The sequence below is a fragment of the Xyrauchen texanus genome, chromosome 16 (genome assembly GCF_025860055.1).
Source record: "Xyrauchen texanus isolate HMW12.3.18 chromosome 16, RBS_HiC_50CHRs, whole genome shotgun sequence".
In the NCBI taxonomy this organism is placed as follows: Eukaryota; Metazoa; Chordata; class Actinopteri; order Cypriniformes; family Catostomidae; genus Xyrauchen; species Xyrauchen texanus.
Genome location: NC_068291.1, coordinates 3,803,636 through 3,818,948, shown reverse-complemented (window position 1 = coordinate 3,818,948; position 15,313 = coordinate 3,803,636). Strand labels below are relative to the sequence as shown.

The 15,313-nt window shown below is 41.1% G+C and overlaps 1 protein-coding gene across 5 annotated transcripts in view; it reads left to right on the top strand.

Annotated features, from left to right (window-relative positions):
- The window catches only part of myt1lb (myelin transcription factor 1-like, b), a 232,504-nt gene that overhangs the window by 183,715 nt on the left and 33,476 nt on the right, over positions 1-15,313 (top strand). For all 5 annotated transcript variants that reach the window (XM_052145864.1, XM_052145863.1, XM_052145860.1 and 2 more), the window contains exon 11: positions 201-463. In XM_052145864.1, coding sequence (XP_052001824.1) covers positions 201-463 — 263 coding nt within the window. The remainder of the gene's footprint in view (positions 1-200; positions 464-15,313) is intronic.

Sequence of the window (15,313 nt, the reverse complement as noted above, 5' to 3'; positions counted from 1 at the left end):
TAATTACAATCGTAGATAAGTTATTAGTAATTTTTACTACCTAACTAACCTAACACTGCTTAAAAGGAACAGACTTCACATCAGGGGTGTGTCTATATATGGTGACAGGCTCATTAGGTTTTTTATTTGTGATCTGCCCCTTGGTCTGATAATACAGTATCTATTTTAAGTTAACGTCACGGCTCTGATTGTTTTGGCAGTGAAGCGCTACTGTAAGAGCTCGAGTTCGGCAAGCAGCACCAGCAGCAGTTACGGGCCCAGCAGTAGCAGTCTGAGCTGTGGAGGAGGTGGAGCAAGGGGAGCAAAAAGCAGTGCCAGCAGCACCTGCAGCAAGAGCAGCTTCGACTACACACATGACATGGAGGCGGCGCATATGGCTGCTACCGCCATCCTCAACCTCTCCACCCGCTGCAGGGAGATGCCACAGAACCTGAGTTTCAAAACCCTTGACATCTGCACACAGGTACGCACATGCTGCCTGAGTGACTGTGTGTCTACTGCCACTTATTGAGATGTGTTCACTCTTCACAGCCCTGCAGAAAATGTGTGGGTGTTCAGCAAAAGCACAAGTCGTCATGCTGTCTGTCTGTCATTCTGCCTGTCTTTTATGATATCACTCCCAAGAGCCAAGCGATTATGAGATGTTAACAAATGCAATCAATAATGTGAATGACAGAGATGCATGAGGATGGGGTAGAGGCTGACTCGAGGCAGACAGATTTTCATTGAGTTTGAGTCAAAATAAATTTAAAATTTAAATATTATTAGAGTGGAATTCACAAAAAGCCCTCTGGATTTGTTTTCTGAACATACAATGGGCTAAAGGCCCTGCAGAGTAATGGGCACTTTTGATTTTAAATAGCAAACTAATTTGTAGTAAACTCCCACAGCACTTTCCTAAACACGTGTTTGTCACAATACACTGAAAATATTCCTGATCAATGAGATAATTGTGTGCAATGTCTAAAGTTTGTTTTTTTTGGTAATTTGATCTAACACTTAATAACTTTAACATGTTGCAAATTTATGCTGCTAATGAGAAATTCTAAAATTAATTTTGAGACAAAATAAATGTTTTCAGTTTTGTTTAAGGTGGTGAAATCTGAATAGTTTCAATAACTGTCTAATAAGTGAGGGGAAAGTATTTGACAAAAAAAGCCTCCATAAAACACAGTAGCCTCTTTTTCATTATTGGGCCAGTGCGTGCCAGGTCTACCAACTTGCCAGCCGGGGCCAATAGCCTCGGACCACGAGCTGTGAGACCAAAAACCCACCTTTACAAGCCACCCTGGTACCAGCGTCACACACCCCGCACATTTCTCAAGTAAGAGGGAAGCTTAAGCTTTATCATGTTATGTAGTTATGTAGAATATCGAGTTCATATCATTTGTAAACACTAGCTAGCTAGCAAGGTAAGTTAGCGCTGACAACTCAACGACTGTATCTGCCATAGTGTCCCGAGTGGTCGCTCCACTAACAGCGGGACGTTGTACCAGCACAAAGTACATGATCTGGAACATTCTTTAGGCACCACTTTGTCCATTGCACATTTCAACGGATTTGTTCTGTACCCACAATGTTTTAATTTTTCCCGAACCTGTACTGTTTTGCTCTGGATACATAACCTGGCAAGTTCAGTGCAACTGTGCTTTTGGCATTAACCCCGCCTTGCTCCCCAGTTGGTAGGGATGGGTGGTACCACTAATTTTCTTTTCGGTCCGATGCCAATCATTTCAAATCCAATATCGTCGATACCGATACTTCTTTTTTTGTGATTTCTTGGGATTAAATGGGAAATTTTAAATATTGTTTTTAATTCTAGTCTTTTATTTTTTACAATTGTGAGCCTAAATTGAAAATGATTAGACTTCTGATTTGTTTACCCTTACAAAAATGAACCATGGCTTCACTACATTAACTATAGTTTAACCATGGGATTTAGTTAAAGTATAGTTACCATGGTTGCTATTACAATATTACTTTAATAAAACCATGATTAACTATTTGTTTTAATAACTTATTTACAACAATTATACACAATTATAAGAAATAAGTACTTGCTAATATGGCCTAATCCTTTTTATTTCACTTTGAAGCTTATGATTATTTTTTGTGGTGACCAAATATGAATATCATTAGTTTTTTTTTTTAATTTTTTTACAATCTATATGTTTGTGTGAGGATCGATATTTTTTTATACAACATCAGTATCTGAAGTATCGATACTTTTGGTTTGATCTGCCCATCCCTACCAGTTGGCCTTGTTTGGCCCAAGGGTAATCAGGTTTTCTGAAGTGAAGAATGTTCAAAGTGGACTCATGTTGACACATGTTGAAACCAATCACATTTGTTCATAGAATATTTGATGCTATGAAATGCCAAATGTATTTGAAATTAACAGGAAATGGTTAACCCATTTCTGAAGTGGTTAAGCATTACTTTAATCTGTTAACTCAATGAAGCATCTTGCCTTCTCAAAAGTGTTTGCAGTTGACAAATGCGATGAGAAAACAGCACATTTTCATCAAGGGGTGCCTTTAGCCCTGTTGTACCATATGTCTGTAAAGTTCTTGTTCCTGCGGACATCTGAAATATTTTCCGTCAGTTCGTATGGGATACGTAATGTCTATAAAATGTGCCAAAGTGGCCGTGTCATCGTCATTTGCACATCGTCATGTAGAAACTTATTTGGATATTAAATATTAGCATTATGGGTATCAGGTAATGCATTTGCTAGGCTATGCTAGCTCCTGCAGAATAAATCTTACCCTGCTTGAGCTGCGTGAGTTGAACGCGCTGAACACCAGCAAAATGAACCGTTTTAAAACTGGTTAATTTTCTCACTCAAATGCATCCTATATATACATTATATTTATACAATTAATCACTATATCCAGTATGTAATATTACAACTTACATCTGCACAGACAATGAACATGTGAACTTGAACTAAGGTACGTGCTAATAATAATATGTGTAACTAGTGCTGTGAATACACTGTAAAAGACACGCTACGCACAATGCAATATCATAAACTGGCTAAAGACAGAAAATGAGTAACAGTCTGTAAAGCATGAAGAACTCAGAATACAGTGGGCTAGCTTCTAAAGAGTAGCTAATACTTCATGATATGCTATTCTTTCAGGAGCTCAGGTTTTCACAAGGACAGTACTTGTATGTAGCCTCTGTTGTTTAATATGCATGTTTAAATTAAGAGAATGTTTATATATTTTTTTTAATGTTTAAATAATTTATTAAAGTTTTATCATCAATGTACATTATCATCAACTAAAATTTAGAGCTGTCAGATTTAACGCGTTAAAACATGCGATTCATTCAAAAAGTTTAACACGATAATTTGTCTTAATCGCAATTAACGCATTTAACAAATTGGCTCAGTTGCCAGGGAGGGTAGAGTCACATGGGGTACCCTCCTAGTGGTCATGATATAGTGGTTCTCGTGCTTGATGGGGCACTTGGTAAGTTGTCCGCAGAGATCGCAGCTAATAGCATGAGCCTCCACAAGGGCTGTCTCCACGATTGCTTTAAGACTACAAGGAAAGCATGTGCTCATGTTAATGCAGCAAAATATAAATGACATATTACTCTTTGTGCATTTCAGTATTTTAGCAAATATCACATATCACACATCACTATCACATTCATTCAAACAACACTATGGACATACACATGAAAATGTCTATAGAAGTCTGTTGTCGCAGAGCCCCATTGAAGCCGTGCTTCAGTAAGAGTCTATTGCAAATAACTGTACTATTAAAATCCAGGCGCAAAAGATCAATGTTGATTGGATGAGGGGGGCCTGGGTAGCTCAGCGAGGAAAGACGTTAGGTTTTCAAACAGGTTTACAAAATGACAGCATATTAAGCATTTTAACATTTAGCAAAGCACATCCAAAGCAGACAGATCTGAGTGCAGGATCAAAACCAACATATCTGTGTGTGGATCTTTTGCTTTCTTACTATTGACATGTTTAGCAAGACATTTTATTTTCTTCTTGATAACAATGAAATCCATCTAGTTTGTGTTGGGCACAGTTTGAAGCCTCTGCCATGTGTTCCAAAATCACAAATCAAATGTAGCATTTATTTTAGCTATTCACTGTTGTCAGGGTTGGGAGGGTTACTTTGAAATGTATTCCACTACAGATTACAGAATACATGATATAATATGTCATTTGTTCCTTTAGATTACTCAAGGTCAGTAACGTATTCTACATACTTTGGATTACTTCTTCAGCACTGGTAGATTTTTTTCACTTGTTTTGACTATAAAAACTCAAAATACACATGTTAAAAATACATTCTCTGAAAAACCCAAATATCTGATGCAGTGTTGTTTCTAAAACAAGATTAATCAAATTGATCTCGTTTTAAGGATTTTTAGATATTTTTACAGGAAAACAATACAAAAATTATCATCAAGAATATGATTTTTGCTCTAATATCAAAGGTCTTACTAGAAAAAAATTAATTATGATCCAACATGAATTTTCTAGATAATAAATATGATCGTGTCTGGTCACATGTGCATGTAAAATGTTTAGAAATAGCATTTTAGCTTAGCGTAAAGCTGACAATTTACACAAGGTTTATTTATATTTCTTCTGCTCCAAACTTACTTCAAACATACTTCTCTGTCTGCTCGTATGAATGTAACACATCATCAGAAAGTGTTTCACCGCTGTTCAAATGCACTTTATATCACATCATTTATATGTATAAATCTGAAAGGACTAAATATTAAATGAAACAAATGACAATAAAATGCAAAGTAATCTCTTCAGTAATCAAAATACATGTATTCTAATTAGCAATTATTTAAATTGTAACTGTAGTGGAATACAGTTACTTATATTTTTTGAATTTTAAATACGTAATCCCTGTGAAACTAATGCTTGCAAATACACGAGCAGACAAAAGGCAGTTTTCGCTGCACACCAGCTAAAGCCATGACCTGCTGCCGGATGATGGATTTTAGAAAAACCGAGCTTTACGAGCCATGAATGTTACTTGTGAAGGATATAGGAACCATATCCACAGATTAACCACACACACACACACACACACACACACACACACACACACACACACACACACTCATCCAGCACAGATGCTCAAGATGAAATTCAGCAGGATGCAGAAAAGTACAGCTGATAACATGGAAATATGGAGATGCCCCAAGCATCTCTCTCTCTCTCTCTCTAATGTGCTATCATTCTGCAGTGGAGGACAAGCTCAGGCTGAGGTTGATCTGGCCTGCAGCACTGTCACAGACTCAGAGGTGTATGATGCTCCATCTCTACTCCAGCAGCACTTTTCATTTCAATAGTTGAGTATTGTGCAGTCCCTCTCGTCTCACAGTGGAGCTGAGCTGCTTGTTAAGCATGGAGAGGACAGAGATCCTTTCATTTTTACTCCATCTGAACATTGCATTTATGTTGCTGTATTTCCAAAATCCCAAACTAACCTTGTCAGCTTTGAGTTTAAAAAATAGTCATTATTGCCTTGATAAAATGTTTATTGATTTTCCCATTCACTCTAGATAAATCACATATAAATGCATACATTTGAATTAAAACAGGATCTTTTTTCTGTGTTTGTGAGTTTTGATTATTTTGACTTAAATAAAAGTATAATTTCATGACAAAATGAAGAGTAGGTGATATCCAGTCCCAAACCATATATTAGCGACTATCCTGAGCTGTGACATTAAAGGCATCAGACAGAGAAAAATAGTCTATTTCATGTGACTAGTAAAACATCTACTATAAAATAATTACATATTTGCAAGCCGAGAGACGGTTTCAGTGTAACCTTGAATTTTGCCTTTTTGAAAGAAAAGGAGGGACGAGATGAAATTGTTCTTTGTTGATATCAACATTATGCTGTTGATTGAGATTAAACCACTTTAAATGAAAAGTAGAACATGACATTAATTTTCCTGCTGTACAGAGTAATTACACATGGCATTTATGGCCCAGGTGATTGGCTCCAAAGAATTGAGTGCCCCCTCTCTCTCTCCGTCTCTCTCCCTCTCTCTCTCTCTCTCTCTCTCTAATTGGAGCTGTTTCAGGGTTGGCTTCAAGAAGTAAAGCCGTGAGACAACCTCTTGCCTTCACTGTCACTTCCTCGTGGGGGTTGCTGGATCACTCTCAGCTGGGAGAGCAACCCCCAACCCCTCATTAATTCAATATAATGTATCGGTATTATTCTGAAATCTGCCAGGACAGGCATGCGAACTCTCTCAGCATCTCATTAAAGCAATATCACACAAGCAAAAGGGCTGTATGTCCAGCTATCAGTACAACTTTGATTCGGCCGCAAACATTCACAGCCATGCTGATAGATGGACAATACAGCACAATTGCAAGCTTGATATTGCTTTTATACAACAGTTCAATGAACAAACAAATAAGTAAGTAAAGAAAAACTAAGGACTGTCCCAAAAAACGCTCGTGTGTGGAATTACTTTCTTTCGCCATGGATTCAGGATTTGCCATTGCTAGTTACTAATTTGAAAACCACACATTAGAATTATTAATGACAGCTTGGGCTGTTTCAAACAAGTTATTGGAGAAACAAATATATGTCTGTGTGTGTGTGTGTGTGTGTGTGTGTGTGTGTGTGTGTGTGTGTGTGTGTGTGTGTGTGTGTGTGTATGTGTGAGCGTGTATTTATCACTTTGTGGGGACAAAATGTCCCCATAAGGATAGTAAAACCCAAAATGTTTGACCTTGTGGGGACATTTTGTCAGTCCCCATGAGGAAAACAGCTTATAAATCATACTAAATTATGTTTTTTGAAAATGTAAAAATGCAGAAAGTTTTCTGTGAGGGTTAGGTTTAGGGGTAGGGTTAGGTTTAGGGGATAGAATATAAAGTTTGTACAGTATAAAAACCATTATGTCTATGGAAAGTCCCCATAAAACATGGAAACACAACATGTGTGTGTGTGTGTGTGTGTGTGTGTGTGTGTGTGTGTGTGTGTGTGTGTGTGTGTGTGTGTGTGTGTGAGCGTGTATTTATCACTTTGTGGGGACCAAATGTCCCCATAAGGATAGTAAAACCCAAAATGTTTGACCTTGTGGGGACATTTTGTCAGTCCCCATGAGGAAAACAGCTTATAAATCATACTAAATTATGTTTTTTGAAAATGTAAAAATGCAGAAAGTTTTCTGTGAGGGTTAGGTTTAGGGGTAGGGTTAGGTTTAGGGGATAGAATATAAAGTTTGTACAGTATAAAAACCATTATGTCTATGGAAAGTCCCCATAAAACATGGAAACACAACATGTGTGTGTATGTGTGTGTGTGTGTGAGAGAGAGAGAGAGAGAGAGAGAGTGTGTGTGTGATTACATGCATCTGTTGCAGTGATGAACAGTAATGCTGCAGCTGTTAGTTTAACTCTGTTCCTCAGCTGTAGTGTGATAGCAGTCTGTTCCGATTTTGGCAGTAATGCTTAAGTTATTCGTTTGACTCTATTTCTCAGCTACAGTGTAGTAGTATTCTGAGCTATCAAGAAACAGTTTGGGATGACTTTAAAGAAATTTGCACACTGAGGGGCAGATTCACAAAGAATGAATTGTGCCTACAAAAAAGGTTATTTTGCATGCATTAACTGTGCTCATTCACTAATGGAATTATGCAGATCAGGCGACAGCGCAATCGTGCCCACAAAATCGTTGCTGGATGCAATTTGCATGTGCAATTCTGATCTTGCAGATTCTGAGAGCAATATAACCAAGGATGCCGCAGACCACCGTATTTGACCCACGCTGCAGCATCACTTAAAAATGCAGAACCTGCGCTTAATGACACCAACCATCTGGATATAGGAGGATCTTTGTTGACATCTTTGTACGCATGTGTGAGTGGTTGTGTGGCAACAAAACAGACAGTATGGCGGGCTGTAAAGACGCGACGAGCACTTTCAAGAGAGTTAGCGGGCGAAATCCACAATATATAAGCATTTTAACATCTGAAGACCGGAGGAGGTTTGGAGAGAAGCTCAAAATTTGTATTGGTGACAAAATCGAAGTTATTCAAAGCCCATATGAGATCTGGGATGACAAAAAACGTTGGTCCGACTCGCCCGTGTCTTGGCCACCAATCTGCTGGGGAGACATTTATTCTTATTTAATAGAAACCCCTGGACCCTTCACTCATGAAAGATTAAAGGCTTTCAAAAGTCTGGAGGCCTATGATTATTTTGTTTCTCGAAAAGTTGGGCCGATCTTTTCTGCCAAACAGAAAGCAGTGATCGTGCTAAAAGCAGAGGTTAGACCTGGCCAAGCAGAGTCACAGCGTGATTCGCATCTCCCGTGGGTGATCGCCAAAGAGAACGGCGAAATAATCACTGCTCACTGCGACTGCAAAGCCGGGTAAGTCTTCATTGATCAGTGTTCTTATTTATTTATTGAAAATGTAGTGACTGTTGTACCAATTCAATTGTGTTCAGTGTGAGACTTTCAATGGCGTCTGTACTATGGTGAAAAATTGTATATCACAGCTTACACATTTCTCCTTCTTTCAAATCCAGTCTTGGAGAAACATGCAGTCATGTAGTAGCTTTAATGTTTAAAGTAGAAGCAGCTGTCAGGATAGGACTTACAAATGCTGCATGTACTAGTGAGGCTTGCAGGTATCGAAGCACAGCTACAGAATGTAATTGCACACAACCATTTCTTTTGTTTTTAGCGATCCTTTTCGGAGGAATTGAAAACTTTTATCAGGCCCCCAATGAGCCGTACAATCGACCACACAGCAAGAGTGAACCATCCTCTTCTCTAAATCCTCCTCCAAACGTGCAAAACAATCAAATTACAGGTATCTAGCGGTGTTTCCTGCCACACGATTCCCATGATGCAACGCGACAAACATAAACAATGACGTCACAAAAGATCCGCCTATAGGCCAGGTCATAACGCTCTTCAACATAATTTGATGAGTATTTGCTGAAATGATCAATTGAAAATGTTCATAAACATCTCTTTTAAATAATATTCATTTTACTGCCTACACTCTAAAAAATGCTGGGTTATTTTTTCTACCCAAATGCTGGTTTGAGGCTGTTGGGTGAAGAAGTTGGGTTGATTTGTCCCAATCTGGGTTGGTAAACAATCTGGCCTGTAACACAGCACTGCTGGGTTGGGAAAGCGAATGTGAATGTGAAAGAAACCAGTCGTATGTCTTGTTTAAAGTAATGTTTAAAATCTTTGTGAAGGCTGCCGATCAAGAGAAAGAGCACCAATGCTGGAAACTGGAAGATGTAAGCTGTAAGTAGTTAATTTATTTGTTTATTTTGATATTTTTCAACGTATGAAGAAGGATTAAGAGGTTGTGCATTCAATTATTCTACTTATCCCATGATTAACATACATTTATCTAAACACATCTTTCAGATTTTCATCGTCAGGATGCTCTTTTGTGTTAAACGAATTTCTTATGCCAACATTTTCATCTAAACTAGCTATTTTGCCCCCTAGACACCCAGACATGCTTCTGGCAGTCCCTACGAAAATTAACCATGGTTTTACTGCAGTGAAATTTTAGTAATCTTGACTGTGTGTTACGCATGTTTTTTTGGCAGATATCATGATTTCTCTATAGTAAAAATATAACAACCATGGTACTGTAATACTGCAGTGTCCATATAGTACCTATGGTTTTATTTACTACAGTAAAATTGTAGATACCATGACTGTACTACTATGGTTTTACTGCAAATATCATGATTAATCTACGCTTACTATAGTAAAACCATGGGTAATTTTTGTAAATATCTGACAGTGTTTGTCTTTTTCTTTGCATTGATATCGATAGACTTTCTCAGTTTTGAATCCAGACTCCACCTTAAAGCTCGAAGAGAACTGTGTCCAAGACAAAATCCTGCTATTTACCAACAGATAGAAGTGGCTCTTCATCTGCTTTCCACTTTAGAAACTATAACAGCAGTTGGGGACAAAGAACGTTATACATATTTAAGAAAAAAGCAAGAGAGTGCTGTCATTTAGGTTGAACTATTTTAATTATATTAAGGAAAAAGTTCACCCCAAAAATTAAAATTCTGTCATTACTTACTCAAACTTGTGTCATTACAAACAAAAGGAAACATTTTGAATAATCTTTTAACTAAATCTTTAAAGTCTTTATGTTTTGTGCACTTTATTCCAAGTCTTCAAGAGGTGCCACTCTGCTCAATCATATGATTCCCACACATACATACACACACAGGCGCACGCATGCGCACACACTCACACAAACACAACGCACACTGCTGGTGTTTAATTTTCATGCAGTGTGTTTAGAGTATAAACGGCTGTTAACAATTAAATTAACTCCTCTGGTGCAGCTCGGAGATTTGAGCTCAAGAGTCACAACGCTCAAGAGTTATCCCAGCATTAGTGGGAAGCTTGATATTACTAATCTGTAAAAACAGGAAGAACTCAAAGGTCTGTCAAAATAAAAGTCCCACTAACATGAAAGCTCTATTCAAATGGATGCTTGAAATTTAAGACAGAAAATATAACTACTGTATAAAAATGTCATATAAAAAAGTAGTAATAATACTCATAATAACATTTATGCAGTATTAAATGGTTGTATTATTATTATTAATATTATTATCTGATAAATTATGAAAGAATTTTCATATGGGAGTAAACTATTCCTTTAAGAAACATCACACATCCAAATGTCACAGCAGTCAAATTTTCTTAACAAGACTTAAACATTTTTGGTTCCCCTTCTGACACTCACTCATCGTTGTGTCGATTGTAGTGACACAAGAGGTCTCTTCTGAGAGCCTTGCATACCTCTGAACTTGAACTTGAGAAAAGGCCAATGTCAAGTTGGCAGACAGAATTTGCATGCCCCACCCCGGACATACGGGTATAAAGTGAGCGGACGAGTGAATGCCAGACAGATTTTTTCTTCTGAGCAGAACGGTTGTGTGTTCAGCGAGCTGTGTGCGCGACTGCTTCACCACCTCTGCAAGAAAGCTTTCCTGTTGGCTTTGACGGCGCATTCCAGTGGCTTTCTCCACCTGCACGCTGTGCAGACTCTGCCCCTGGGCGCTTTGACAGCACTTCTCTTATAAAAGAGTTGATTCCCTGAAAGAGATTATTTTCTTTAAAAGAGTTTGATTCTGGTAAAAGAGAAACATACACAAGCTAGCGTTGAACGTCCTTTTCAGGACGTGTCTTTTTAAAGATGCCTTTCCACCGCTGTGTAGTTCCTGGATGCGGTCGATTTCTCTCCACTTCTGACGGTCATAAAAGCTGTCTCGTGTGCCTGAGTGGCGAACACACGCAGGCAGCATTTTATAAATGGTTCATGTTCTCAGTGCGAGAACATAGCCATGGCAACATTGCAGTAGCGGCTTTCTTTTCTCACGAACGAAAGCCACTTCAGCCGCCTCCCGCGTCGTTCCTTCTTCCCACTGGATTGAGGATGACCCGGCTGGAGTTGAAGGCGATTTGGGGATGACAACGGGTTCGGTTTCGCCGGGTAAAACCCCACGAACCAGCCGCCCCCTGGCATGCTTGCTTGCTTCTGTCCGAGCTCGGGATGAGTGCGGCTCACTTCACGGCCAGCCGGCATTCTCCTTTGAGCCCCTGGAATTGGATGACGATTTCGCCTCTGCATCGGAGAGCGTCACAGCGCCGTCTAATGCTGATGACTCGCCTGGGCTGCCACCTTGTCCGCTATGCTTTCCTGGGCCAGCGTGAGCGCAAGGTGGACTGGAAACCTCCGTCCCCCCCTTACGGCTACTCGAATGGTTCCGCGGGCCAGGGCGGCGCTCATAGCCACACCCCCCAGAAGTGCATGACGAGCCGACGAGTTAGTGGAGGGCACCTACTGCCCGTAACCGACCTCCTCGCTCGTCCGCTCTCACTACACTGGACGGTGGGGCGGTCAACGGATACACGGAGGTCCATCAGGTGGACAAGGCGGTTGCGATCCACTTGTGTTCCGAGAACGCCGCCACCTGGAGGGACCGACTCGGTATTCCCCTCCAAGGCCTGTAAGACAATGGCGTCACTGACTGCGAAAGCCTACAGCGCCACTGGACAGGCTGCCTCCACCCTTTATTCCATGGCTCTCCTGCAAGTTCACCAAGCCAAGGCACTTAAAGTTCTGCACCTGGGTAGTTCCGATCCCGATGTGCTGCAGGAACTGTGCCCTGCCTCCAACCTCACTCTCAGAGCTACGAGGGTCACAGTGCAAGCACTCAGGTGGGCGATGGTCACCCTCGTGGTCCAGGAACTCCATTTGTGCCTGAATTTGGTCGAGATGCGCAACATTGACATGGTAAACATTCTCAACGCACCCATCTCCCAGTTCGGCCTCTTCGGCAACATCGTCGACGACTTCGCCCAGCAGTTTTTGCCAGTGAAGAGGCAGATGGAAGCTATATCTCACATCATGCTGCGCCGCCACCTCAACTCAGCCCGCGCCCCGTCTGCCCGCCAAGGGCGTCCCCCTGCGACTAAACCAGGCAGCTCCGCTGCAAACACGCCCAGCTCTCAGCACCAGTGTCGAGCACCCCACAGGTAGTGTACGCCCCCCCATCTTCAGGACCCACTCTAGGACCCGTAAAGCTAGGCGCTCCTGAGATGGAAGACCCAGGCAATCAGATGTTCACTCCAGAGCTGGTACCAAGACCAGGTTGTTAATAAAAGAGCGATTTCCTCACTTCCTGGGTCATCTAGCCGGCGAGCACTGTTCTCACGGCACCCCGGCACCAAAGTCTTACATTCATGGCTCCCCGGACACAGTCATCTCGCCTGCGGACCCGTGACTTTCCAGGCCCGGCAAGCCAGCATTGACGAGTTCTGAAGACGTCCCTACAGGACCTCCTCCTCAGTTTCTAACCGCCCCCTACCGGGTGCGCAGAGCAAGGTAAGTGCTTTGAATCTTTCTCAGCACCCAAGTCTCGGGACGCGCTTCTGCCTCCCAACGCATTATTACCACAGATAGACCTTATTGCCTCCCAAGACAACTCCCACTGTCCGCTCTGGTACTCCCTAACAGAGGCCCCTCTCGGCACAGACGCACTGGCACACAGCTGGCCCCGAGGGCTGTGCTAATACGCATCCCCCCAGTGAGCCTGAGGTCGAAGAACAGGTCACCTTAGTGGCTCCTTACTGGCTCACTCGGGCCTTGGATCTCATGCTCCTCACAACAGCACCTCCCTGGCAAATTCCCCTGAGGAAGGACCTCCTTTCTCTGGCACCCTCGCCTAGACTTCTGGAATCTCCATGTCTGGCCCCTGGATGGGACGCGGAAGACTTAAGTGGTCTACCACCTGCAGTCATAGACACGATCAAACAAGCCAGAGCTCCCTCTACCAGGCAGCTTTACCCCCTCAAGTGGCATCAGTTTGCAAATTGGTGTTCTTCCAGATCTGAAGACACACAGAGATGCGCAGTTCAGTCAATGCTTTCATTTCTGGAGGAAAAGTTGGAGGGGAGGCTGTCCCCCTCCACCTTGAAGGTGTATGTCGCTACTATCACAACCATGACGCAATAGACGGCAAGTCCCTTGGTAAGCATGACTCAGGTTCCTTAAGAGGCACCCGGATGTTGAACCCCTCCTTGAAGATGGCTCTCCTGATCACGCTTGCTTCCATCAAGAGGGTTGGCGACCTGCAAGCGTTCTCTGTCAGCGACACTTGCCTGGATTTGGGTCCGGCAGATGCTCACCTCATCTCACGACCGGGCTACGTGCCCAAGGTTCTTATGACCCCCTTTAAGGTTTAGGTTGTGAACCTGAAAGCGAAGCTGCCCCGGGAGGAGGCAGACCCAGCCTCTTTGTTATTGTGTCCGGTACATGCTTTGTGTATCCATGTGGACCGCATGCAGGGCTCTAGATGCTCTGAGCAGCTCCTTGTCTACTTTGGCGGACAGCGGAAAGGGAACACCGTCTCTGAACAGAGGTTAGCGCATCGGGTTGTTGATGCTATCCCCTAACCTATCCCACCCAGGCTGTTATATTCAGACCAAGCATCAGACCAAGAAAATATTCAGACCAAGCATCACATGGAAGGCCTTCATTGACACACTTTTCAAATAATAGTATTGAGTATTTTCACGTACACATTTGCATGTACACATACCCACACACATGCCCTAACATTAAAACTATACACTCTACTCATGTACATACACTGTATAAATGATGAGATAATTATAATTTTTTGGGTGAATGATTTTAACAACTTTAGTTAACATTAGTTCATGCATTTTGAACTAACAATGACCTATTTTCATAAATTAACATTAACTCAAAATAGTGTTCATTGTTACTTTAACTAATGTAGTTAACTAATGTTAACAAATACAATCTTATTACAAAGTGTTACTGAAAGTACCAAATACTTTATAAGCACTAATAAATCATGAGTACAGTGTCAGATACATAATGATTTTACTGCTCTTAAAGATGTCTACTCAAAGGTTTTAAACTTTGTCTTGTTTATTCATGAATTGATGCACAGTCATTTCTGTTTTCCAAGGTTGGTACCAGTGGCTGATTACCTGGACTGTGCAAAAGATGCCATCAAATTTGCATACACACTGATGCTTGGGGAAAACAATCAGTGCTTTCTCACTTTTGTTGTCATTTATAGAGAAGCACAAAGTGGACATTTACTTCAAAGCTTTCTATCTCTTAAATATTAATTATCCCTATAAAGTGTTCCCCAGAGTGTGAATGTTCTACAGACTGGTAACTTGTTTATTGAAACAGACAATACATTTCTACCTTTTCATTGTTATTGAAGTCTGCCTCCCTTATTTTGTGTGTGTGTGTGTGTGTGTGTGTGTGTGTGTGCGTGTGTGCATGTGTGTGCGTGTGTGTGTGTGTGTGTGTGTGTGTGTGTGTGTATTTATCACTTTCTGGGGACCAAATGTCCCCATAAGTATAGTAAAACCCGAAATTTTTGACCATGTGGGGACATTTTGTCGGTCCCCATGAGGAAAACAGCTTATAAATCATACTAAATTATGTTTTTTGAAAATGTAAAAATGCAGAAAGTTTTCTGTGAGGTTTAGGTTTAGGGGTAGGGTTAGGTTTAGGGGATAGAATATAAAGTTTGTACAGTATAAAAACCATTATGTCTATGGAAAGTCCCCATAAAACATGGAAACACTACGTGTGTGTGTGTGTGTGTGTGTGTGTGTGTGTGTGTGTGTGTGTGTGTGTGTGTGTGTGTGTGTGTGAGAGAGATTGGGGAGTGGATGAGGAGTGTAAAGTGATTTTGATGATCAAGAATTCTACTTTAAATTTTCAA